The sequence below is a fragment of the Saccostrea cucullata genome, unplaced genomic scaffold, assembly GCF_032062105.1.
Source record: "Saccostrea cucullata isolate Sc308-1 unplaced genomic scaffold, CSIRO_AGI_Scuc_v1 ctg1876, whole genome shotgun sequence".
In the NCBI taxonomy this organism is placed as follows: Eukaryota; Metazoa; Mollusca; class Bivalvia; order Ostreida; family Ostreidae; genus Saccostrea; species Saccostrea cuccullata.
This window is the reverse complement of record NW_026929714.1, coordinates 292,906-320,716: the sequence shown is the minus strand read 5'-3', so window position 1 is coordinate 320,716 and position 27,811 is coordinate 292,906. Positions and strand designations below refer to the sequence as shown.

The 27,811-nt window shown below is 31.8% G+C and overlaps 2 protein-coding genes across 2 annotated transcripts; one reads left to right on the top strand and one right to left on the bottom strand.

Moving 5' to 3' along the window:
* Positions 1 to 242: 242 nt before the first annotated feature.
* On the bottom strand, positions 243 to 10,529 carry LOC134282000 (cartilage intermediate layer protein 2-like). Its single transcript, XM_062764438.1, has 8 exons — positions 10,340 to 10,529; positions 7,270 to 7,308; positions 6,896 to 7,072; positions 3,836 to 3,944; positions 3,578 to 3,729; positions 977 to 2,709; positions 584 to 831; positions 243 to 474 (listed from the first exon to the last, which is right to left on the bottom strand). The coding sequence occupies exons 1-8, from the start codon at positions 10,527 to 10,529 to the stop codon at positions 243 to 245; spliced, it is 2,880 nt and encodes a 959-aa protein (XP_062620422.1).
* Positions 10,530 to 12,826: 2,297 nt separating this feature from the next.
* LOC134282010 (interleukin enhancer-binding factor 2 homolog) lies at positions 12,827 to 27,797 on the top strand. The gene is made up of 15 exons (XM_062764451.1): positions 12,827 to 12,934; positions 15,348 to 15,434; positions 15,928 to 15,970; positions 16,109 to 16,165; positions 16,617 to 16,745; positions 18,414 to 18,516; positions 19,128 to 19,193; positions 19,537 to 19,653; positions 23,684 to 23,762; positions 24,157 to 24,244; positions 24,697 to 24,758; positions 25,218 to 25,332; positions 26,214 to 26,301; positions 26,626 to 26,777; positions 27,465 to 27,797. The coding sequence occupies exons 1-14, from the start codon at positions 12,927 to 12,929 to the stop codon at positions 26,748 to 26,750; spliced, it is 1,167 nt and encodes a 388-aa protein (XP_062620435.1). The 5' UTR covers positions 12,827 to 12,926; the 3' UTR covers positions 26,751 to 26,777; positions 27,465 to 27,797.
* Positions 27,798 to 27,811: the final 14 nt, after the last annotated feature.

The window sequence follows — 27,811 nt, the reverse complement described above, 5'->3', positions numbered from 1 at the left end:
TACAAACATAAAACATGAACATAATGGTAGCAGCATATTGAACAATATTTAAGACATGTATATATATGTTTAAAAATTAGTTTGTCTGTCCTTGATTTGGTCACAAATATTGCTTAACAAATGACGGAATTAAATGGTCAAATTAGAAACACCATTAACATGATTAATAAAACTGACATCATAAAAGGTGATTAAAATACATTATCAAAGAAAATAATAAAAGCAATGATTATAAATCTTTGTTAGATTATGCATTCCAATTCGACTGCTGGATTTGAATTGGGCTTCATAATTGGGCTAATATTTGTTGAGTCTAAGCCAGTGCGACAGGTAGATCTAGCAGTTTCAAAGGGAAACGTTCGGATGAATACTCCCATTCCGACGCCGTAATTGTCGTTTGGATCTGCCCGAAACTCAAAACCTCCACCAAGTATGCTTGAAGTACGAGTAATATTAAGTCCACTTGCCACGTTTCTGAAAAAAAAAGTTTTTAGAATTTATTATAAAATTTTCATGTTTCTCACACATTAAGGATTTCTAATCACATTTTTGAAATTATGATTAAAATAAAGTAAATTCTTACGTAATATTGCAAACATGACCTTCTTGACTCAGAATTTGTACCCTCAGAAGTGTGGCTATGTTATTGATTACGTTGGTGCCATCAATGAGTCTTCCAGGACATCGAAATTCTATGCAAGCAGCTTTTTCTCTCCTATTATTTGTAGTTTCATCCCATATAATTGGTGCTTGAAAAGTTCCAAAGAAAGGTACATTGCTTACATATTCCATCCTACTGACTCCTATTGCCCGCAGAGTATGTTCATTGGACTAAAAGAAATATGAAACTTTGAAATTATTAATATAATTACACATTTTTTTCACTTGAAATAGTTTCAGAGGATGATTTTAATTTTCTTAAAAGAAGCATTTTTAGGTACAATTGCATACAATAAACAATAAAATGATTACATACCACTACTTTCACTTTCATGAAGCATGTTCGTCTGAAGGGACTAGTTGAAGGTTCGGTATACCAAGAATTTATTTGATTATGTACGTTATCTCCAGACAACGAATTACGTTCGCCTTCCTTTAAGAGAGGGGCAAACTGAAACACAAAGCTAGAAAATGCGTTATCTTCACATTGTGGTCGTCTTTGATAAAGGAAAACTGGTCCTTCCCGATTGACATAATCTGAATTAAGTTTGACTTGTGTACCATTTGCAACGTTCACTGACTCAGCTACGGAGGGTAAAATATGATTGTCTGAAGCGTAATATTTTCCATTTTTCTCTGCAGCGAGGTACACATCAGAATTACAAAATATCGGCATGCACAAAATCCCACTATTAACATTATTGTTCGTTATCATGGACATTTTCCCTCTAAATGGCCCTCCATTTTTAGTTCTTGTCGCTGCTATAATTCGAACACCATCAGCTGCGTTGCGAAATGTAAAGTCAGTGTACGCTTTCACTCTTACAAAGCATGCATCATGTCGCGTGACAACATCATGAGAAACAACTGTCCGATATTCAGTTATAATACGATATATACGAGGTCTACTTAGGCTTATGTTGATTAAAGATACTAATCTGGTATAGCTTACTTTAATAATATTATCAACTATCTGTGTTAGATCTATAACTGGAATAGCATCTGTGACAATACCCTCAAGATTTCCTCCCGTTGACCTTCGTTTACGACTTGAACCACTGGAAGAAGTGTACGGCATTAGTCCTTGATCAACCCACTTTCCTGTGTTAACGTCTAAGCTATACAAATGCAGATTTTCACCTTCGTTTGACAAATTTAAAGGTGCTGGATCAAGCGACATTTTGATTTTTCCGTTTACATATAAAGGTGTTCCAGAGTTGTCTTCTACGGATAACTGAAGCATACCAAATGTTTCTAAGTCAACAGAATCTCCCTCTTCGTCTGTAAATCTTAATTCTCCGTACATCTCATCGAGATCTTCCAAATTCCGTTGATCAACGTAATGAACTCGTGCGTTTGCTGTCCCGTCAAAAGCATTACCATTTCCATCAACAACACTGCCTGCTGCGATTGATAACCTCGCAGTTGCTGAGTTTCCATTTTTCATCCCGAGGGGTATATCAAATCCGAGATGTGTGTTGAAAGTTTTTGGTGCCGGTTTTAGTGGAACGTGGATATCAATGGAGGTCGTTGTACCATATGAAATATCTATCACTCTTTTTGTATCTAAGAGTTGGCCAGACCTATCATTACGCAAGTTCATGACAACACGAGAAACCTCTCCTAATACATTGACAGAAAAGTATCCTGTCGCCGAAGTTACAGATTTCACTTCGCCGTCTATCATGACTTCTCCTCGGACAAAAGGAATTCTAGTTCCGTTTTGTACACCATACGCTATTCCATTTAGAAGAGTGTTTATCACGTTTTCGCGACATTTGCAAGAAATAACTTTCGTGATCGGATAGGTAAACCCTCCAGAGCATTCTATTTCAATTGTCTCTGTTTGGGATACGTCACAGCAGTGAGGAGGCCACCAATCTTCGCATGTACCATTGTCAGCTAGGGTATTTGTAATGCATTTACTATTTGGACATTTTCCGACGTTTACTACTGACTTACTGTTGCCTTTATCATTAAAATAGCAGCCAGTTGGTAGAGTTTCTTCCTTCACTGTAGGTACTGGATTGCAGGTATCATAAGAGGTATCTAAAAAGATGTTTTACTTCTATTATTTTACTTAAGACAAAATAATTTTAAAACGAAGGTACGACTTGGTCTACCCTAAAAATAATGTTCTTAAAAAGTTTTGAAATTGTCTAAAACATGAGTTAAGTAGATGAATATGATAATTCATTAAAACATTTGGCATGAAGGATGATTATTCTGGAAATATGACGACCATAACTTGATTATTTTTAAGTTTTACACAGAAAATGACTTATTTTGTGCTTATTTGCCTTTAGAAAATAGTGTCCGCAGCCCTCACATACTCAAAGTTTTAGATATGTTGTGTAAAATGCTCTGAAAAATCACATATCTCAAATCTTTGTGGGCGATGCATTCGTTGTATGTTTTTTGAAAGAAAATTTCACTAAAATAGATGTACATGTCTTCTGTGACTTTAAAACAAGTACGGGAGATGTACATTTTCATGACGTAATAATAATCATTTAGGAGGTCATATTGGAGAAACGATTTACATGTTTTACTGCATGAAATTTCATTAATTCAGAGATGATCAATTTTAATTTCTTACATCACTTCATAATTGTAGAAAAATACAGGGCCAATTTCTATTGAAAGCACTAATTTATTTTTCCTTGTTTAAAATACAACCTCTCTCTGTTCTATTCCGTCACCAATATTTTTTTTACTTCTAGTAACCAGTAGTCTAGTAAGTGTTTTACATTGTGTTTTTTTTTCTTTTCAAATAATCATTATGAAAATCTAATGCAAATTCCAATTCACGTGTTGAGTGAAGAGAAATGTTGATTGCAATTGATTAAACACCTCTTTTTCTGCAATACTTTGTAGAGAAAATAAATTATTAAATATTCGTGTAAATCCTACATACCTCTTACATCTAAAGTTACGCGTTCAGATGTTACTGATCCTGCTTCCGTGGTAGCCTTACAATAGTATGCCCCAGCGTCTGATTTCTGAATGGAACTAACAACCAAATTTCCATTTGTTCCCATTCCTGGCAATAAGTTATCATCTTTGAACCTAAATTTAGATAGAGATTTTTTACAAAATTTCGGCAGTTTAAATAATTTTTAATATTGATTAAAAAAAATTTCTTTACAGAGAAAATCTCATCAAAAGAGTGTACCATATAAAGTCTATGGGTAAGGGGAAACCGTTTGCCTCACAGCAAAACGTGGCTGATTGTCCAACAAATCGGATTTTTGGAACAGGCTTTCGGGAAATCCAAGGTTTTTCTGAAGATGAAATGTTTATGCTTACAAAAGTGAGCAACAAAATATTCACTGCAATGCCTTCATAATGGCATTCCGGTACACAATTAAATCTTTACATAGATCCAAGTTAATTTAATAACATGTGTTCGACTCTTTTAATGTGCAATACACATAAATACTTAAAATCCAATTTTTAAACATATATGTGAAGAAGTTTAAATCAATAAATTTACATCTCAAAGGATAATCCCACTTTGATGAAGATGCTTTGACCTAAATATAAACTACGGGAAAGATTTTTTTAAAACAATGATTAGAGGAACATGAAAAGGGAGCTTTAAAAATGTATTCCGTAAATGGTCTTTTTTCAAACTTGTAACATTTTTTCTCGTTAATTCCAACATTTAAAAATTAGAGAACACGAAATTTTCGAGCTTTTTTTTTTTTTTTTTTTTGAGAATTTAAAGTTGACATCCTTTTAATTTTTTCTTGACTTTTCAAACTTGTATCTCATTAGATCAGGTTATATCATTTACATGTACAAGTATACTGATCTCAATACGAACCAAATTTTCTTATTTCAAAATATGCTTCCCAGTGAGTCGCATTCAGTCTCCTTGGAGTAACATATGCAATTGAAAAACCACTTTTCTTTGCAAAAATGGTAGTAGAGTTGAAGCATATATTTGATACAGTGTATACACCACGAACATTTGTTGTAGCAATAGGACTCCATGGACGGTAAGACAAGAATATTTCAACCCCTTCAAGTGTAAAGTTGGTGCGGTCCATCACCCTGCCAATGATCGTTGATGAAGGGCATTCACATATTTCACAGTTATGACTAAGACTTCCACCATTAGGACATGTCCTGGCACAATCTGAAATTATTTTGTGAATTTATTTGTATTTTTATTTTTCATTTAAATATACCTTTTCTTCTCATCTATAAGCTTAACAGAGAGCTTTAAGAAAAATTGTCTATGTACTTTTTCAGGCGCATGCCTTGTATTATTCTGTGACGTTAAACTCTCTATTTAAATATGGTAATAAAACAATCAATCGATGAGTATTAAGCTTGTAATTATATAATTATATGTGTATAAATCTCCTTATTATAACTCTATGTGAAAATATAGATCTGCAGCAAAAAAGTGGGGTTTTTTTCCTTATGTGTAGGAAGAAAGTTCGAAAATAACTTTATGTAAAACTTTTTCAAATGGACATATGAAGGCATCCATATTCTTTATAAATTCTATTTTCGACGCGTCTCGGGGTAAATGGACAGCCATAGATTAGGAATCTTCAAACAATCTGAAAAATATATTCACAAATTGAATAGAATTTTTAAATTTGAATTATTTCGAGTGAAAGGAATTATGCTTTATTTGCTTTTTTTATCAATCAGGTCTCGTTTGCATTTTACCAATTGTTTGTTGTTTGTTACGGTAGCACGCTGAAGCCAGTTCAGAGAAAGAAATACGTTAGAAAAAGTAGAGAAAATTCCAGGATATGTTTGAAAAAGTGAATTTTTGATGAAGCTAAAATCTTAAAATTTCTTCATAAATAGAGATAAAAGAATCACTTAAATGACTAGTCTAGAACCAGCAAACAATGGTAATTTGTATTTCTTAATTAAGCTCTGTGTCTTTCATGCAACAGGAAACTGTTGAAAAATGCTTAGGGTATACAATATAACTCTTTTTTCGATCCTCTGTTTAATTACCATTAAATGGATGCAATTTTGGTTGAATAATTCAAAATAACTAGTTATTCCTATGAATAGTCAGAATCCTGGCCTGTTTTAAGAAAAGATGAGGTAAAGATGAGGTACCAAAATCTTTGGTTCCATTATTTTAACTTTTTTTTTCAAAATAGGATCATCGCCAAACAAAGCAATTAAGGATTTCATATTTATGAAAAATAAGCAAAATTAAACATCTATTGAATGTCTTAAAAGCCATATTTTTTTCTTTCTTAAAATAGAAGAGAATTTTTTTTTATTTTCAGGATGTTGGTTTTATTTTTCAAACCATCATCCTGAAAATATAAAAAATGTTTAATCTGCTCTGAGCAGAATCCAAGGCTTTAATGAATGTGACTTTTAAACACAGTATAAATCAAAGTATTGAAAGAATTGAAAGCCGGGCTTTAATTGCTCAAGCATATTGTCTGAACCGAAATTAGTTTATGTTTAATTTTTTCTTCCTTTCGGCCATTTAGCAGGTAGAGTTTGTATGATTATAATTAACAACATCCCATATACCAGTAATTAAGATTAACAGTCCAGACCCCAAGATATGTCATGATTTTAAAATCTAACAAATAATATTTCCAAAAAAAAAATTCTTGCATATTTTCTATTCAATAGATATTTTTCTCATAATTTAAAAATTTAGTCTTGGAATAGTTAAAATAATGCACATATTTAAGAGACATTCTTTATTTTAGTTTCAAACAAACAGTAGTTTTATCGCCAACTACATGTACAAAAACTGATACATGTACTTTGTCAAGCGACATGAAACTCTTCAACAATTTCAACCTTTCGAAAAGCCCACCCAATTGAAAATAGTTCCCTTACAATATGCATTCAGCTGCGTATGTGCACAAATTGTTATATTACGATTTTCTCAATAGAGCAAATATGTAATTTCTCTCTCAGTTTAATTCTCAAGCAGAAATGTTGATTATTAACTTTTCCAACGATTGGGATATTAAAAATATTTGTTTGAACATCGTCTCGCAATGGCACTATTTCGTTTATCGGAAGCGTCTGCTTTTAAGTTGTTTGTTTGTTTGTTTGTTTGTTTTTTTTTTTGTTTACTGTGCTATTTATAGTAAGACAGTCGATCATGATGCCTATAGCCAGGACTTTACTTTTAGCAAAGCCCGGCTAAAAATCAAAACAGTGACGCAGCCTTTTTTTTATTAGCCTAAGGTATAGAAAAGTTTTGGTCCTACTTACTTACCTGGGCAATTCCAAGTTGAGCATTGTCTTATTTCTTCTGAATTTCCTACACAGGAATTTCCCCCGAACATAGGTGGAGGAGAAGTACAGCTACGGGTGCGCCTTTGTTTTCCCCCGCTACAGGTAACAGTACAGTCTGACCATGAATCCCAGTAAGTCCATTTCCCATCTATTGGTCCTTAAAAGAAAATTGTATGTCTTATGTTTAAATGTATTTTAATGAATTCTTTATTCTTAATCGGAATATGCAATTTATCTAATACATGTATTCCAACTTTTTATAATTATGCAAAAAAAAAATAATAACCATTATTCTGTGTGAATTCAAACAAGACTTCAAGGTGAAGAGTGTGTAAGTAGTAAATGTATACTTACCATTTATAACTGCAGGTGGCTGGTCGTTTCCTTTATGGTCTTCAGAACGAAAATAATATACAATTAAATATAATTATAATATATTATTCATATTAATATGAACACAAGAAATTTCTGAAGCACTCAATTGCAACGTGAGTAAAATATTCTTGAAAAATGTAACTCGATGTAATCACTTATGCATTAACAAATTACAGATGTGTACATGAAGGAAAACGCAACTTGTATACAGCTTTAAAAAATGAATATCTATGAATAATTAATTATAGGTATAGCAAATTTTTTTTTTAAATCTTAATAAAGTGTTCATATCTTCTTTTTTGAACGTATTCAAAAAGGATTGTCACCAAACTCATTCAGAGAATCTGTGGCCCCGCTTAAGGAGAAAAGAAGAGCATGCGCGAATCTAGGGAGGGCTCGAGGGGAGGCACCTAAAGAAACACGGAAGGGGTCATCGAAAGCTATGGTATAAAGCTGAATTTTCAAAACTCAAAGGCTTTTTGAAATATCGCACGAAAATAAAAGTTTTATACACACATCGAATGTATAACTTTACGATTTTGAGATAAGCAAAGGTTTCTGGAAATACCACTCGGAAAATGTAAAAACGGACAGTATATTTTTTTTTAATTTAAGACCTTGACTTTTGACCTTAAAATCAAAAGTGGTCTTCCACAGATCATAGGGCGTTAGTTTTTTTTTTCATTGCAATAGCTCAAAGGCTTTTCGGGAAATCGCGTGGAAACGAAAGTATTACAAACGGACAGAAATACAGATACAGACGGATGGACAAACAAACGGACAGATCGAAATAAATATCCCTCATTTTCAATGGGGGACAAAAATGTGAAAAACCAATCACAGAAACCCTGTAAATCATATGGATCTTGGACAGGACAAGCACACGGACCATTGGAAGCATGACAGGAGGAATGAGTTCCTTAGGAGGAGTAAGCATCCCCTGTCAATTGATCAAATCCGCCAGGAGACCTTGATAAATATATAGTTAATCCAGGAAAATCTGGGAACATATTACCCCTAGTATAAAACCACAGCTAAGCGGTCCTCTGCACAATTAAGTTGATATTTAAGCATTGAATTCATATTTTTGACTGTCTTCGGTCCTATAACACACCTGGCCGTGCCGACAAATTAAATACCGCGTGTTAGCGCTGTATGTTAAGTCTGTCGACACGGACAGGTGTGTTATAGGACCAAAGACAGCCAAAAATATTAATTCATTGCTTATATTTACTTTCTCTAATTTCCCTTCTTCATAATTGCTCATTTCGTTAATCTTTAATGTGAATTTAGCGCCCTTCAAAACTGACGTGGTTAATAGACGTAAGAGCCGTTTGTGACGTCAGATGACGTTGCAAAGTTAAATAACGCAAACAAACATTGCGAGGAAAAAAAAGGACAAATTAATTTTAAACGCACATTTGTAGTATTTTTACGTTAATTTAACAGGGTTATAGTTTTTAATTAAATTTAGTCAAAACAGTGTTCATTTTATTCTTCCTAGATTATAGAAAATGCATATAGTTCCTACTGTGTATTCTAACGCTCGGTGACAAGGTTTCGCGTGTGTTATAGAAATTTGAACGTCGTGGATTTCTAATGGATTTCATAAGGAGAATTACACCGAATGTAAATATATCATAATATTTACATTCCGTATATTTTTCCTTATGAAATTCATTAGAAATCCACGACATTCAAATTTCTATAACACACGCGAAACCTTGTCACCGCGCGTTAGAATACACAGTAGGAACTACATGAATTTTCTATAATCTAGGAACAATAAAATGTACAATGTTTTGACTCGATTTAATTAAAAACTATAAACCTGTTAAATTAACGTAAAAATACTACAAATGTGCGTTTAAAATTAATTTGTCCCTTTTTTTCCTCGCAATGTTTGTTTGCGTTATTTAACTTTGCAACGTCATCTGACGTCACAAACGGCTCTTACGTCTATTAACCACGTCAGTTTTGAAGGGCGCTAAATTCACATTAAAGATTAACGAAATGAGCAATTATGAAGAAGGAAAATTAGAGAAAGTAAATATAAGCAATGAATTAATATTTTTGGCTGTCTTTGGTCCTATAACACACCTGTCCGTGTCGACAGACTTAACATACAGCGCTAACACGCGGTATTTAATTTGTCGGCACGGCCAGGTGTGTTATAGGACCGAAGACAGTCAAAAATATGAATTCAATGCTTAAATATTTACATTCGGTGTAATTCTCCTTATGAAATCCATTAGAAATCCACGACGTTCAAATTTCTATAACACACGCGAAACCTTGTCACCGCGCGTTAGAATACACAGTAGGAACTATATGCATTTTCAATACTCTAGGAACACCAAGATGTAAAATGTTTTATTTCAATTTAATAAAAACTATAACCCTGAAAAATTAACGTAAAATTAACGAAATGGACGTTCAGAATTAATTTGTTACTTTTTTTCCTCGCAATGTTTGTTTTCGTAATTTAACTTTGCAACGTCATTTAACGTCATTTGACGTCACAAACAGCTCTTACATCTATTAACCACGGCAGTTTTGAAGGGCGCAAAATTCACATTAAAGATTAACAAAATAAGCAATTGTGAAGAAGGAAAATTAGAGAATGTAAATATAAGCATTGAATTAATATTTTTGGATGTCTTCGGTCCTATAACACACCTGGCCGTGCCGACAAATTATCATCCCGCGCTAACGCGCGGTATTCAATTTGTCGACACGGCCAGGTGTGTTATAGGACCGAAGACATCCAAACATATTAATTCAATGCTTAAATATACATATTTTTATATTAATATGAACATATAATTTGCAAATGATTTACGAGTATTATCAACTATGGACAAATTGTGAATGATTTTTTTTTCCCTATTTATTTATTTAAAATGTTAAATATTTTCTGTATACACCTGAAATCTTTGATTTATTTTAGATGTAACATTTCCATCAAATTATCCTAATTGAAATTAGCGTTGATAATATTTACGTTTTATGTGATGAAAAGTATGTGTTACATATTTCATATTATTACCTTTCTTCAGAATAACGACACCAAGAATAACCCCAACTGTAGCAATGATTCCAACAACGACAATAGCACCAAAGATTAATGCAATCTTTTTGGTTGCTATTCCAGATGAGACAGCAATAATCGTGGGTTGCTCATCAGTTGTGTGGACATATCTATCGTCAAAAGAATTGAATTTTACACTAGAACTCATTTTATTTCTCTATCGAGTATTTTTCATTTCCAAAGGTTTATATATCACTGTGAATTGTTTATTTTTCATTGCTGATTCAATGCAACATATGGAGAAATGACGTGCAGTTTATTCATGAGGTTGCTCCCACGTGATTCAGCTCTCATTAATATTCATAAGATCCTGCAAAAACTGAAATTATGCCATTTCTTTATTTCCTTAATATTAAAACATACAAGAATATTTCATTTAAATTTCTACATCCTCCTGACATAGTTAAATGGGTAGAATTTTTCGTTATCGTCAGTAGGCAATTAATGATAATTGTTTTAATAATAAGAAGGTCAAAGGAATGCAATTTTAAGATTGCCGCCGTTTTTAAATTTAAAAGGCGGTCGTTACTCTTCATTATACAATTAATTACCCCTTTTGAGGTTTTCAATTTGAATTTATGATATCACCAATTCGAATAGGTGATATCACCTATTTGAATTTCTTACAACATTGAATAATGAATGTTCCCTATAATATACAGATTACCACTGGAACCAAGAAAAAATGGACTACCCAGTTTTCATGCCTTTTTTCATTTTTCTGAAAGTTTTCATGATAGATAAGTGAAATAAATGAATATGTGAGCAATATGTGAGCAAAACAAACTACAATTTCTATTTGGGTTGATTAAAATTAAATACAAAACTGTAATCTATTGTCTCCTAGAATGACGATTTTTAAAACGAAAGTTAAAATGAATAAGATTTAGGGACATATAGTCTTGGGAGCTGTTGTTATTTCATAAATATATTCGAATAAGTGATATCACCCATTTAATATTATCAACTATTCAATATTGAATAGGTAATATCACTTATTCAGATTTTGAATAGGTGATATTACCTATTTGAATAAGGAATATCACCTTTTCGAATAGGTGATATCAACAATTCAAATCAAATAGGTGATATCACATACTCGAATAGGTGATATCACCAATTCAAATCAAATAGGTGTGATTTCATCAATTCGAATAGGTGATATCACTTTTTGGCAGTAAATACCAAAACGGTGCCCTATAGAAAACGAATAGCTGAGTTTACTCATGTGACCTTATAATCGGGTGGGGTGGGGGTTATTTCATGCATTGATATTTTTTTTTATATCTACGGAAGATCGTTCACAAGGTGAAGGAGAGGAGGAACAATTAATCCTGGTACTCCTGTTACATGTAACGTTTATTCATAATGGAAACCACGACGGAAAATCATTTCTATTCTTGCATAAGTAAAAAAAAGATACTCGCATTGTGAAATCTTTAGTTTTTTAAAAACTAAATTACAAGACATATTTTAAACTTTACGAAAGTAAATTTGATTTTTGATATGTCTATAATTTGAATCAAACTTTTACTTGAAGATGAACATTATGTTTCCCATGACTCTATTTATTAATGTTAGAGACATTTGAATTGAAATAATACTACAAACCCTCTGAATAACTATACGAAAATATTAAATATATCACAACTAATTCTTCATTAAGTAAAACAAAATCGTGATATTTATGACATTCATTATCATGGAAATGGTATATAAAATAGAAATTAAGAGAGAAAAAATTATTGGATAATTTTTGAAATGAGATTTGCAAAAAGAATGAAGAAGTTATTTACATTTTACCATATTTGAAGAGAGAAAAAGGGTGGGGGTAATTCCTTTACATCAAATTAATAATTCCTATTTTTAATTATTTTAGTTTTATTTAAACTCAAAAATACCCAGTAATATTTTTAATAAAGGTACCTCGATCCCCAGGTTCTGAAAATCAGGCATTGACTATATGCTCACAAAAATGTCTCTGAATTCTCAAAGTGATGTGTTTTTACCCACGATTTTTCTCCATTTTTAAGTAAATAGGAAAATTCAGGAAATGTTGATAAAAACATTAGATTAAAAAAAATCAATTTCTTTCAACATACATGATATATATGCACTTTTAAAACAATTATAAATGTCATAAAAATTTTGACTTTTCATAAAACCTTTCTGAGGACTTGAAAGAACCTTGAAGCACAATTACAAATTTAAGAATTATCCTTCCCAGCTGAGGATCAGAGTACCTTAAATTAATCACATTCTACAAGTCCTCATTTATGAGGGATAAAATATCACAAAATTTAAACAGTTTACTGTAATTTTTCGGTAAGAACAACCTTTAGTTCGCCTTTTGTTTTGGTTTCTCCCCTTATTATTATTTAGTAGTGAATGTCACTGGCTGAAAATCACTTATTCCTATTTTGATCGGGCTCGGCATCTATTTTCTCTTTAATTCTACATCCGGAGTAAAAGCACTCGGCGTCAACACATTCATTGTGATTGTTTTGTCTATCATTAAAGCTTACACTGCAAAAGATCCATACAAATGATGAGGTAAAGCTGTGTTTTATGCACTATGTGCATTGAATTGTACATTTTCATTTATTACACTTAAATACGTAAACACAGTAAACTGTAAAATTCTTTAGTTTGAAGAGAGTCGGTGACGGGTGAGTGACAAATCTTTTACAGATCTCAAAAGCAAATTTTGTAAACAATATTGAACTTTTTCTTGAATATTCTTGTGACAATGTTGCCTGATAAAGTCAGAATTTTTATTTCCACTTTTACAACTTTGTGATCATCACATGGGGAACAGTGAACTACATAAACACATAGACCTGTGATTAGTCCGAAAAATCTTACGTTTTCCTGGTCTTTTTTTACGATTTTGATATATAGATAGTTTTCGATTGACCAAGAGTTACTTCCCGTTGGCCGCCATACTGGAGGTCCAAATGCTCATATTCCTTCATTGTTCAACCAATTAAAAAATTTTATATTTGCTATTTTGAATTAGAAATCATTATTTTTCTGAAGTATATGAATTTTTGGAAGCCTCCCTTATTTAAAAAAAATTATTTGATAAAGATTTTCCACCAAATATTTCTTCTATACTTTCTTAAACTTGGTAAGACAAAGAGGGAAAATCACTGAGTCGACCTCCAATATGGCGGCCAACGGGAGGTAACTTTCGCTAAATTCAGGCCTATCGAAAACTATCTATTACGTGACAGGAAAACGTCAGAACCGGCGCCATTACGTAAACTGGACATTTCGCCTTCTTCAACCAGAGTTGATTTTCAATATTTGTTAACCGAACTAAATGTTGAAATCAGAATTTATTGAAAGCACAATGCCTCTAGTACTCACCAATATCGATGAAAAGAAAATATCACTCCACATTTCGTAATACTAAGGCCAGGTAAAATTAATCTTTAGATTCTCATCCTAATTTGCTAAAAAATTGGGGCGGGTGGGCGGATTTTATTTTTTATAATTGTTAAATTGTAAGTATTAACAGAACATGGACTCTTCGTACACATTTTTTCATTATGTTAATGCCAGTATGAATAAATTTTATTTTTTTCATTTATTCTTTTAAATATTTTAAAGAAAATTATATTCTTGCTTAAATTATTAGATATTTATTGTTAATTAACAAATTATCAAGTACACGTATACGTACGGCACACGCAAAACAAATTGAGGTGGGGTTCTTATATCAGTAAATTTTGTATGCATGACTTCTCATCGGCCTTTCCCTATAGACCCTTTAGTTTTACCTACAAATCCCTCTGTTTTCTGTAAAATATCATAGATTTCCACCTTCCTCAAAAATTGGATCGTTCTTGAGACTTAACATAAAACTTGAGACTTAACTTAAAATAGGTCATGTTTACAAAATCTATAAAATATTCTAATAAAATATCCTACCAAAAAACCGAGGCCTGAACAGGTTTGATATTTAACATTTTCTTAGCACTAAACATTCTTTAAAGCCTGCCTACGATGTTTTATTTTTTTTGTTCAAATCAAAATCACACACAGTTGGAGATCGTTTAAACTTGACCAGGTGTCATTTTCCATGTCTATTTTTATAATTAGTTTTAAAAAATCTTTAAAAACTTGCTCATGAATGGCAGTGATGGTATCTAGATGTGTTTATGCTATTATTTTTTCTCTGCCTTCTCTATACTGACAAATTATCTTTTCCTTACATATTTTAACTGCTTTTATTGCCGATTTTTCTCCATCCTTCACATGGATCTTTTGCTATAAATAGCGACACGCGACTTTTAATACAGACGGGAGATAACTCTTAAACTTCATCTAAATTCTTACTGAATAAAAATACATGAAAATATCTTTATTAACACCCAAAAATCAAAATAAAAAACGCCGGGGCGGGACATTTTGAGAGGGGCGGGCGGGGATGAGAATCTAAAGATTAATTTTATCTGGCCTAATAGGAGATGCAATATTTTAAAATGTCCGAAATGAAGAAAAATCTACAGTGGGATAAAACTTTTTTCAACAGATTTTTTTTATTTCATAGATGTCAGAACCATAAAAACTATATATGTAAGTTCTTTAAGTATTGTACTATTGATAACTTTTGACTTTGAAATTTTATTCAGTGGAGATGGCAATTTCCCAGTTTTTGTAATGGCGTCAGTTCTGACATTTTCCTGGCACGTAAAATATCAAAATCGTAAAAAGACCAGGAAAACATCAGATTTTTCGGACTATTAGGTGATGTGTTGGCAAGAATTACAATATAGTATAGAATTACAAATATAATTGCTAAATGTTTCTTGAAAGGAATCAAAGCATCATTATTTGAAAAAAAAAATTGCTTGAATTAAACATGTTAGAATTATAAGATTGAAATACCCAGGAGATTACAGTGTTTCCTTACCATATAACCATCTCTGTGTGATTGCTGACTTTTTCTTACCTCTAGGAACATGAGAGGACGAGGAGGTCCAATGAGGGGAGGAATGATGAGACCAATGTCCCCCATGGGAGGCCCCTTTAAACCTGGACCCCCGTAAGTCATGGGATGCTTTAAATATATCACACACGAATAAAATGTTTGAAGTTTAATGCATACTGTAAATGTATTATATTTGGTGTGTACAATATTTGGCAGAAATTGAATTTTCAATAAGTTGGCGTAGATTTGATTTAGCTCTTTTTGAATCTGCCTTACATAAACCTTTATACACAAAGCATTTTGTAATGTACTTGATTTAGCGGAGGCTGCTTTCCGCGAAAGGCGCTAAAAAGAATACACAGCCAAATGTAATACGTTTACAGTATCATATTCAAACTGGGCCTTTGATAAATGCCTCACAAAAATGTGTTGCCATATACAGTGAAGTTTGAATCAATAGAGCATTTTTTTTGGAAGATAGATAGTTTGATACTTTTAACCAGTATACATTGTATCTTAAATGATTATATTTTGCAAGATTGAGGTGTTGTCAGTTGTGAAATCCACTTCATTGCTTTAAATTAAAGAAAGTACTGTTCTTTTACAGGTTTCGGGCCTTTATTCCTCACATACCATTTGATTTGGTTCAGGTAAATCATAATTATCTGATAACATGTCTTTTTCTTCTTTTTTCCATATGTTTGGTTTACATATTTCCTTATTTGACTAATGTCCCAGTGTAGCATTTCTTATTTACATTTTACATTTTTATCATCATTCTTTTACAGTGTGAATCAACATTTCCAAGGACAAAACCCACTCCTGATGAGAAAGTTTTTACAGATGTTAGTATTCCTTGTTTCTTTATGTTGGATTCTCTACATTGTATAAAAAGACATTAAACTACTTGAAATACTGGGATAAATAATAAACAATGTTCTACAATAAATACAGTCAAGTCTATTGTCTGTAACTTCTAGGACATGAAGTACTAAAGCTGTCATTCAAATGTTGTTTAAAGGTGTATTGAGCTACTGATGTTAATCTATCCACTAATGCAGATATTTTGCTATTTGTCTGTATCTTTTTTCTTATTATATAGGTATATAGGGATTCTGATTTTAATCTATTCAGATATTTTGCTATCTGTATATTTTTTCATGTTGTCTACTAAAGAGAAACAATGACCTGACACTTTACCACGGAGGCATTCTAGTAAATCTGTATTCATTCTACAGGTGTTAGGAATACTATGTTGAGTTATGCAGATATTTCCTTATTTATCTTTTTTCACAGTGTCTACTAAAGAGAAACAATGACCTGACCCCCTCGTCACAGGAGCAGGCCTCTATCCTGGCCCTGGTCACCAAAATACAGGGTGTTATGGACAGTCTGGTGCTGGCTCCCACCTCCTTTGATCCCGCAGTAAGTTACTTACTTGTTTCAGCCTGTGGTCAGTAATTTCCTTGTTGGGTCTTTTAAATGTATATTTTTGTACCTCTACTAAAAATTAGTTCATTAGATGTTAATAGTTCCCTAGATTCCTATTCCCCTTGACCAAGACTATTTTCCTCGACTCTGCCTCGGGAAAATGATCTTGGTCTTGGGGAACTGGAATCTTGGCTGCTAACTCTCTCAGTGATATAATTTAATTGTATATTTATTTTTGAATGTAAGATGAAAGACTTCATGTAAAAGTTTCCCTCAAAGAAAAAAGATGTAGAAAAGTTAGATATGATAAAAACTAAACTATACATGGGTAAGAAGTAGATTTTCATGAATCAACTTAATCAAATACACTAAAGATTAAGCTAAAATAGATGAATCTCCCTCCATTGACAAATATAAGATACAAAGTTAGTTTCTGTGTTTTCCTAGTATTAGATTTAAAATGTATATAATAATTTTTTTTGAAATATTGCTCCAGATTCTTCTCAAGTCTGGGGTACATGCCTCTAAGGACATTTATGTGGTAAATCAAGCGTCTTTGTTTTATTCTGTGTAACACAAGTTCTGTCAAATTGTTATATTTATGCTTAATACATAATTTATTCAAATTATCAAGTTACTTAATTTTATATGCAAAGGTTTGTTAATACAAATTTACAGATTTCACAAATTGGATATTATTTACCACATCTGACACTTCATTTTCAATGCATTTCTTTTCTTCACATTTAATGTGTGGTCATTTTATTTTTAAATTTACGTAAATCAATGTAAACAAATTTTTGGCATGGTTTAAACACGAAATGAAAAATGAACATAAATGATTCACATACCGTATGTCCAAATGCAAATATTAAATAGAATATTAATAACATTTTTAGGATGCTAGGAAATATAAGCTGTTGTCATACAGTTAGTGAAATCTGTAATGTTTGATTGATTGAAATCTTATTTTTATATTGGTGTTTTTATTCTAATGACATTAGTAATAGCTTATGGTTTTTAATTTTCAAAATTCTACCTTCTTGCAATCAGATGTTTAATGAGATTCCAAGATATCGAAGATAGAGGGAGAGAAATGGATTTACACAAAATGTACTGTTCATTTTTTTTTTTTCAAAGATTTTTTTTTGTGACATGAGACTTCTTGAAAATGTTGATAAAAAAATTTTGCATTGTTTTGACCTGTTGAAAATATATTTCCAGAGCTTTTTGGAGTAACAACTCCACCATAAATGCTTTCATACATATATTGCATCTATTTGTTAACAGTTCTTTTTTTTTTGTAAGAAATAAAAGATGATGAGAGGAAAAAAATCAAGAATTAATAGAGTTATCTTAAAATAAACAAATATATTTTAAGCGACACATTAGCTGTTTGGTTTTTAAAAATTTTTTTTACACATATACTGTATACACATAACTTCAGTATGGTAAATAAGGATATTTCAAGTATCATCACAGATTAATAGGAGTATTTTAGAAGTCAAAACCTCAATCATATCAAAGTATTTTAGTCTTACTATATTTGAGCCCTTGATATCTGAAAGTTTTTCTCAGTGCCATCAATGTTTGAGATAACAAGTTCTAATTTTTAATGATTTCTATGACCAGGGCTTATAATTTGTTCTCTTTTTTTCACAGCAAATAGAGGAAGTGAGACAGGTGGGCTCGTTTAAGAAAGGGACCATGATGGCGGGAAACAATGTGGCTGATATCGTAGTCATGCTGAAAACTCTACCCACAAGTAAGTGTAGATAGGAATAATTACAGTGAAACAATGTAGCTGACATCATAGTCATGCTCAAAACTCCCCACAAGTTTGTATGGTGATTTGTTAAGTGATAGGCTAGTAGAAATTGTGACTACTACTTTAATGTTTATGGATTGAATGCTCATTCAGTTATCATGGGGATTAAAAGACTAAAAAAAAATTTTAAAGTCTATATAACTGTTTATTCTAGACACATGCTATTACCAACCTGTATGTTTTATCCACCTTCTAACCCATTATAGCTGTCTATATAGACCAGTAAACTGTCGTTATGAATTTATTTTTTTATTATTTTGCAAAATAGCATAAAATTAAAAACGAGCAAGTTTAGTTATAGACAGTTAAATACAGGTTGGTTTAAGAATGTGTCTAGAATTAGGGAGTGAAAAGTAGTCGATTGACAAATGATGAAAATTGGAGAAAATCTTCCCAACTGTGCAGAAAATAGTGCACTGTAAATTGCACCTTAATATTCGGAAAAAGAAAAATCAATTTTCAATTGGGACAGATTTTTTTTTTTACTGATGTGGAAACAAAGAATATTAAGCTTTGTTAATAATGTGTTTATTTTTTATTTTCAATAGAGGAGGCTGTAGCAGTCCTGGGAAATAAGATTGTGGAGGATCTCCGTACACAAGACCCTGACGAAGGTACCACAGTTATACAATAAAATCTGATCATCTCCAAATCATTGGGACCAAGATTAAACTTTAAAAGATTCAAGGAATTGAGATACCCAGGATAAAATAATATATAGAATATTGTTTGGGACAGCTGACTTACTTTAACATATATCAATGGTATTTGAGATATTGGTGTTTGAGGTAACGTTCCAAAGTTACTGTACAATGTTGTACATAAGCATAGAAACTGTATATTTTCTCTTAGATCATTTCAATAACAGGAAATTGAAAAATATTCTTTTAAATTATGAATAAAAAATTTTTCTCAAAGTATGTTATTAAAAAAATTTAATAAAATTTTCTTTGTCAGTGTTGACAATGCTGACCAATGACACAGGATTTGAGATCAGTTCATCAGACGCCACAGTTAAATGTCTGATCACAACTATACCCCCTAACCTGAAGAAATTGGACCCAGAATTACATTGTAAGTATAGACTCGAATGTAATCGCAAGTATTTGCTCAAATCTGAGGAAACTAGTCCCAGAATAAGTATAGCATCAGGGGCTCGTTTCTCAAAAAGTCGTAGATTTGGGCCTAAGTTAGTCCGACTAAGAAAGTTACGCCAAAATTTAGTCGGGCCTAAATCACGTTTCAGAAAACGGCGTAAGACTGGGCCTAGGACTAAGACCTTTCCGCTAGGTACTAAGCATGCGCAGATCGTATTTTATTTGGTTTAGAGAGTACAATAACATGCGGTGGATCACACTTTAACCTGATTACAAAAAGTAAAGCACAAAAAGCACGAATTTTCCCTGGCTTTTCATCGTCTTTCAAACAAATATAATACATGGATCTATCTGTATTTTCTAGGTCAAAGCATTTACATACTAGCTAGAATAAGGGTATTCAGAAATCTTGACAAAAGGGCCAGATTGGGGTTGGGTTAGGGGCCCACAGTGGCACAAAAAATTGACTGAGCAAATCTTTTATTATTTTGGACACATCCCCCTCCCCCTCTACAACCACAACTTTTATATTAAATACATGTAGTTATGTATTTTGGTATGCACAGATAAATTTTAAAAGTGAAATATATACTATAGAAAAATATAAACGTGTATGTATACCCGGTATTATACGTACTTGCGAAAATTTGGAATGAAAAGAAATTTTCCTATGAGTAAAAGCCATAACTTATATGGCATGGGGTTGGAACAGACTCGTAGCAATATATTTGAAAGTCGTGGGGGTGCAACCAGTATCTCAGGGAAGTTTTTCTCTAGTTAAAATACTTTACGCAGGGAGAGTAAAGGACCGAAGCCCCCGACCCATAGGCGCACTGTGAAAATTTAACAATTTTGAAATCATACCATAATGATAATCATTGAAACATGGATAAGAGAATTTTGAAGAAAAATTATCAGTTGTCTTCATTTTATAATATCAATCCATTTATTCATTACGAATTAGACATACTGGCATTTCAGTTGATACATGTATATACCTACTGTGTATATTTATAATATTAGTATTGTATTTTGGACACATCAATGTAATACTATGATATCGATATAATAATTTACATGGTCCATGTAAAAATACGTACCTATATATAGCAATTGCAGTATCAATGATGGCTTGCAAAAGCTAAATTAGTTTTAAATCTATAATTCTTGTGAACCATATTACAGACAAGAAATCTAGTAATTTTTATAAATTTCTCCATTTGAATTTTCCATTTCAATATTTTCAAATCAGATTCATTTAGATCGGGAAAGGTACTAATTTCAACATCACCATCTTTTCCTTAAATATATATCAATTCCTTTTCATTTTTTGATAAGGATATGTTCATAACTTCATACATGTACATTATTATTTTTTTTTCTATAGATGAAGAATTTTTATTGAAGATGTAATATAGACTTAAAGATATTTAAAAGTTGTGATTTACATTAACAATAAAAGCATTTTACAGCACTTTATTATCATCATTATTATATGAGTAGTGTTGTTTCAAATATAATATAAATTTTTTTTCTGTTCAAAAATCTATCAAAAAAAAAGACCTTTTTAGGCAAACTTCATCCGAGAAACGTGATAGATTGACAATGAATCAAAAGCATCTTTACGTAAACATAATATACTCATCTACATGCACATCTCCCCCCCCCCTTCCCCCGATAGTGACTCCAGTGAAATAGGAATGAACAGTATTATTGACAGAATACTTTAATTATAATACTGGAACATTTTACAAATTTAAATTTTTTAATTCTATTAATATAATATTTAATTACATGCAATTAAAGGGGAGAATCAAAGATACATTAACTTACATTAAAGTTACATTAGTTACCGAATATTTTTTTTCATTATCTAAAATACTAGTATAAAAATGTATGAAAATGGATATTGTTTGAGGATTTTATTGAAACATTATCCATTTCAAACAACAAAAAAATATCCAGGACATACAGCATGTAGCATCGTTTTTAAAAAAGTTAATGGGGAAGGGGATGGGAGTGGTGGTGAGTACAGTAAATTTGGTGATCAAAATATTCAGCTAAATAGAGAAATGCTGCTGAAAGTTGAAGTCAGTCCATAATTTACATAGCTTTATTTATACAGAAAACACATAACTGCAATAAAAACGGTAGGGTTGACCCCCCCCCCCCCAACCCTCAACGAAGAAATTTTTGCACTTCTTTAAAAAATCTTACCCAACTTGTATTCAAAATTCTTAGCTAAAAAATTCTAGTTCATGTCACCTTTTGCCGAAAAAGTCAGCATCTTCGATGGATCTAACTACCTTTCTAATTTCCCTCATAATACAGTATGCTGTTTGAGAATTTTCACGATTTTTGGCATATCATATAATTATGTACATGTATATGAATAGGTATTGTATCGTATACGTATAAAATAATAATTCTTTTAACTCTTTATGATTAAAACACGTTTTTTTTTACCAACGTGTATACAGACTAAGCACTTACGCCTACTCACGAGTGGGCCTAGATTTAAACCCAAATTTAGTCTCGACTAAGTTTCCGCCTTTTTGTGAAACGCAACTTAGTCCGACTTCCGGGTTTAGTCACTGATTTAGTCCCGGTTAAGCTTACGACCGGTCGTAGGCCTTTTTGAGAAACTAGCCCCAGGTCTGAAATGTATGTCACAAATATTCCTTCAAAGAATCAAAAGAACCTGTACACAGAGTTACATTGTAAGTATACCCTTACTAAGTTACTATACTTTGCACTCTAGAGTTTTTAAAATTCTATGGTATTTTTTAATTTATGAATTTAGAGTTATCTGCTCTTAGAGTAGAATTTAAAAAAAGTGTATCACTCAAATTGTAATGAATTTATCTAAGGCCAGATAAAATTAATCTTTAGATTCTCATCCCCGCCCGCCCCTCTTAAAGTGTCCCGCCCCGGCATTTTTTATTTTGATTTTTGGGGGTAAATAAAGGCATTTTCAACTATTTTTATTCAGTAAGAATTTGGGTGAAGTTTAAGAGTTATCTCCCGTCTGTATTAAAAGTCGCGTGTCACTATTTATAGCAAAGGAGCCATGTGAAGAATAGAGAAAAATCGGCAATTATGTAAGGAAAAGATTACTTGTCAGTATAGAGAAGGCAGAGAAAAAATAATAGCATAAACAGATCTAGATACCATCACTGGCATGAGCAAGGTTTTTAAAAATTTTTTAAGACTAAGTATAAAAAATAGACATGATAAATGACACCTGGTCAAGTTTTAACGATCTCCAACTGTGTGTGATTTTGATTTGAAAAAAAAAAGACACCGTAGGCAGACTTTAAAGAGTGTTTAGTGCTAAGAAAATGTTAAATCTTAAAACTGTTCAGGCCTAGGTTTTTTCGGTAGGATATTTTATTAGAATATTTTATAGATTTTGTAAATATGACCTATTTTATTGTCGAACATGTCAAGTCTCAGGAACGATCCAATTTTTGAGGAAGGTGGAAATCTCTGATATTTTACAGAAAACAGAGGAATTTGTAGGTAAAACTAAAGGGTATGTAGGAAAAGGCCGATGAGAAGTCATGCATACAAAATTCATTGGTATCAGAACCCCACCTCATTTTGTATTGCATGTGCCGTTTTTGTGTAATTGATAATTTGTTAATTAACAATAAATATCTAATTATTTAAGCAAGAATTTTCTTTAAATATTTAAAAGAATATGAAAAAAATAAAATCTATTTATATTGGTACATGTATTAACATAATGAAAAAATGTATACGAATGTTTTGTTGATACTTACAATTTAACAATTATAAAAAATAAAACCCGCCCACCCGCCCCAATTTTTTAGCAAATTAGGATGAGAATCTAAAGATTAATTTTACCTGGCCTAATCTCAAACATTTATAGCCTAAGATATGTTTATTTAATTGAACACTCTATGTACTTTCACCACCTATTAAGTAAACAACAGTGATTTGTGTTTATATGTATTTTAAAGTTCTCTTTCTTGAACTTGTAGTGGATGGGAAGGTCATGCAGAGCCATCTAGCAGGAATCCGTCATGCCCGCTGGTTTGAGGAGAATGCATTCCATTCAAGGTAGCCAATTCTGTATAAATCTTTTGGTGTATCATTTAAATTACTGCTGTAGGAAAGGGATTAAGTAGACTTGACCCATTAGAGGATTTCTAGATCATACTTAGAATATATACTGAGTTAAGTCTGATGACAATATAATTAAAATTTACCTTTTATCATGTATTTTGTGAACACGTTTTAATCATCTTTGTGATTGTTGGATTGAAAATTGAATGAGAAGCTAAAATTTCATTTGAAACAATAATTTTATCTAGAAAATGCCATGTGAGTCATGTTCCTTTAAAACATAAAGAGCAAAAAAGCATGATTTTATTTTTCAGATTATGCATGTATCTATGTGTACAATATATTATTTCCCACTCAAATTTTCATTCATTTGATTTTTGTATTGTAGTATAAAAGTCCTGATTCGATTAATGAGAGATCTGAAGAATAGATTTAAAGGATTTGAACCCCTTACATCATGGATCATAGATCTGCTGGTATAGTGTGAAGCTCACTCCATCCCCTCATTTTGTTTATACTCTACACTTTAATAGATCAGTATAAAATATATTTCTGTGAATTAAATATTTAATTACATTTTTCAAATATTTTTTTTTTCACAAAGTTTTTTTATTTGAAAAAAAAGTCAGTGGCTTTTGGATTTTGACGAAGGAGAATTAAATAAATGCTAATAAATTATCATTCACAATATTGTTTTAAGATTTTTGTTTCCTTATTCAGTCTCACTATGCCATCATGAATTACACTTTAATAGATCAGTATAAAATATATTTCTGTGAATTAAATATTTAATTACATTTTTCAAATAATTTTTTTTTTCACAGTTTTTTATTTGAAAAAAAAAAGTCAGTGGCTTTTGGATTTTGACGAAGGAGAATTAAATAAATGCTAATAAATTATCATTAACAATTTTTGTTTCCTTATTCAGTCTCACTATGCCATCATGAATAACCCCACAAGACAGCCTCTCCCCATCAATGTAGCCTTCAAGTAAGTGGATTTTCTTCTTTAGATGCTGAAAACGTTGTATAATATAAAGGAGTAAATATATAACTTGTCTATTTAGTTTCCAAAATAGGGAAACTGGCATTAACCCTATAAATACTGTTCAGAAACAAGCATTATCTGATTATGAACAGAGTTAAATCAGTGATATTTACTTAATTGGGGAAAATGTTTGCAAATAAAGTATTCATTCAATTTATCTTGGCCTAAATTCATTGCCAAGTATGCTTGAGTTTATTTCAGATTGAATAGATTTAAATTAACTTTATTGTAGAACAAATGGTAGATTATAATAATTACTTAAAAATGCCACAGAATCAGAACATCTTAATGTCAAGTGTATAAAAGTTTCTGAACCATCAGGAAGTACAGAATTGATACACACATTGTATGTAGGAACTGTACCACGTAATGTATGTTCATTGATAACTCGTTTGACTACAGGAGATGTCTACAGTTGCTAGCCGCAGGATTTTTCCTCCCGGGATCGGTCGGGATCACCGATCCCTGTGAACAAGGAACGGTTCGAGTCCACACCGTGATGACTCTGGAACAGCAGGTTTGTACAGGAAGTGATGTAATAGACTGATCAGTACAGGAAGTGATGTAATAGACTGATCAGTGTGGTATGTACAGGCAGTCGATTGTTTATTGGTGTAAGGAAGTTATACCTTTATACAGGGTCAAAGTATAAATCAATATAGGATATTTCCTTGTAATTCATAAAGTGTATGGCAGTTGGTAAAAGCAATAAGGAAAGGTTTAGCTATATAAAGTGGAAGTTGTTGTTTGTATAAAACACTGTGTGTGTACCTTGATGTCATATAATGTGTGTTTGATTGAGCACTGTACAATGGGTAAAGTGAAGCAACTCTGAGAAGCTACACATTTTTTTTTTTTACAATATATGTACATCATGTATTTCAACTCAGTTTTCTTAAACATCAACTGCAAAAAATGTAAATAAATTAAAATAGAATACGTTGAAGCTAATTAAGTAACAGTATATTTTACAAGCAATATCTCTGATAGTTTGAATTTGCAAAAATTGCTATCTTTAAAAAAAAATAACATTCTGAATCTCATATCTTTACTTTTGCAATCTGTATGTAAGTAAAAAGTGCAACATTTAAAAAAAAACCACACACTTACTGACAAATAAGGGATCTTTTGAGACACTCTAAAATTCTCATAGTTCTGTACAGAAATTTAGTGCACATCAAAAACGTTATTTTACGCATATTAAGCCTGCAAAAGTTCTGAATCATAATATTGTGTTCTCCCTTTATGTATCTCCCTCTTCTCTCCTTCATTTCTCCCCCTCCATCCCTCCCTTTCATTTATTTTATGATACTTTGACCCCTTGATATGGTATATATGAAAGGTTGGAAATGACTAGAGAATGCATAATGTACAATATAGATATCCTTCTATATACAGGATATGGTGTGCTTCACAGCTCAGACATTACTCCGAGTACTCACCCATGGAGGATTTAAACAGATCTTAGGCATGGAAGGAAACTCTAGTAAGTAACGAAAAAAAATCATAAAATAAGCTAGAGATTCTCTTGGAAGTGTTTTAAATCTTGTAAAAGAAGAGCAAAGAGGCCCAGGTTATTTTGGTAATTTTATTCAAAATAAATTTCCACTGTCAGCTAGTTTTTAAAATATATTCAAAAGAATCAGTAAATCAATATGTTGATGATGTTATGGCTCGTGGGGATGCACCTGGTTACAAGGTTTAAGATGTGGAATTATTTTTGAAGAATTTTTTGGGAGGTGGGAGGGGGACTACTTTACGCTATGGTTTATCTGAATTACATTTGATAGATTTTCGTCCCTTCACGCAGGTATAGCGACAGAAATGAGCGTGTGGGAGGGCGTTGTAGTGACGCCATCAGACAAGGCGTACGAGAAACCCGAAAAACGGGAGGGAGAGGAGGATGATGAAGATGGCGACATGGAAACGCAATGATCTACATGACAACACCATGTACTACATGTAAGAATTTTAAATTTCTTTCGTTAAATTGTATTAACTTCATGTTGAGAATTTTGTATTTCATATAGTTTTTTGTTCTGAAGAATTTCGTAAATAGATGATAGTGTCATTTATTAGAGTACACGTAAATGCTTACTGCTCTGATCAGCAATTGTAAATTGTGCTGTGTTTAACAAATCAGAATAAATTAGCATGAATTATAGCCGATAAATTTTTAGATAATGTCAGAAAGAAATTCTGCTCTATAAGAGGCTTAATGTGGAATTATTTGAATGTAGTGGATTCAATGTTTGTGAGCAATTTAAATTTTATTGTATAATGGGGATATTATTTCATGGATGACTTTTAAAAACATTGCATAACTACAATTGTTCATAAACTTGTCAGAACGGATGCAACATAAGATTTTCAGTTAGTTTTATAGCTTGAATATTGTTAGGGCATGCACTTAGTATATATGTTTATATATATGAGAATGTGAACATGTTTCATTAACTTTCATATAGCCCACTGCTTGAGCAGATGTTTTGTAAGCTGAAAAATAAATAAAAATTGCTTATATTACTTTATTTCTCATGCAAAGTTGGGCTATATTCTGAAACCAGACTAGTAAAATCGTTCATTTTATTATAATTTTACAAAATAAGTGCAGTGAATCAATACTTTCATGAATTTATTAATTTCCAGGATGCCCCAAGAGGAAGAAAATTTGTTCAGCAGTTACAGAATTGCGGTTGATATTTTACCAAAAAAAGTGGAGACAGTCAATGGAACATCAGTGGTTTATACATTATTCTGTTGAATCTGAGTGTTGAAAATGAAAGAACCAAAGGAATATACAAATGGACATGTTAATTATAGGAGAGTGTGTGTGTTAGAGAGAGAGAGAGAGAGATAATATTGATGAAATGCCATATTTGTGTTTTACTTTGTTTTCAACTTATATTGTGACTGTATTGTTTAGAAGTATGTTGTTGAAATTTCAATTTCAGAAGGAAATTGAAAATTTATTCTCTTAACCTATTATTATGAAA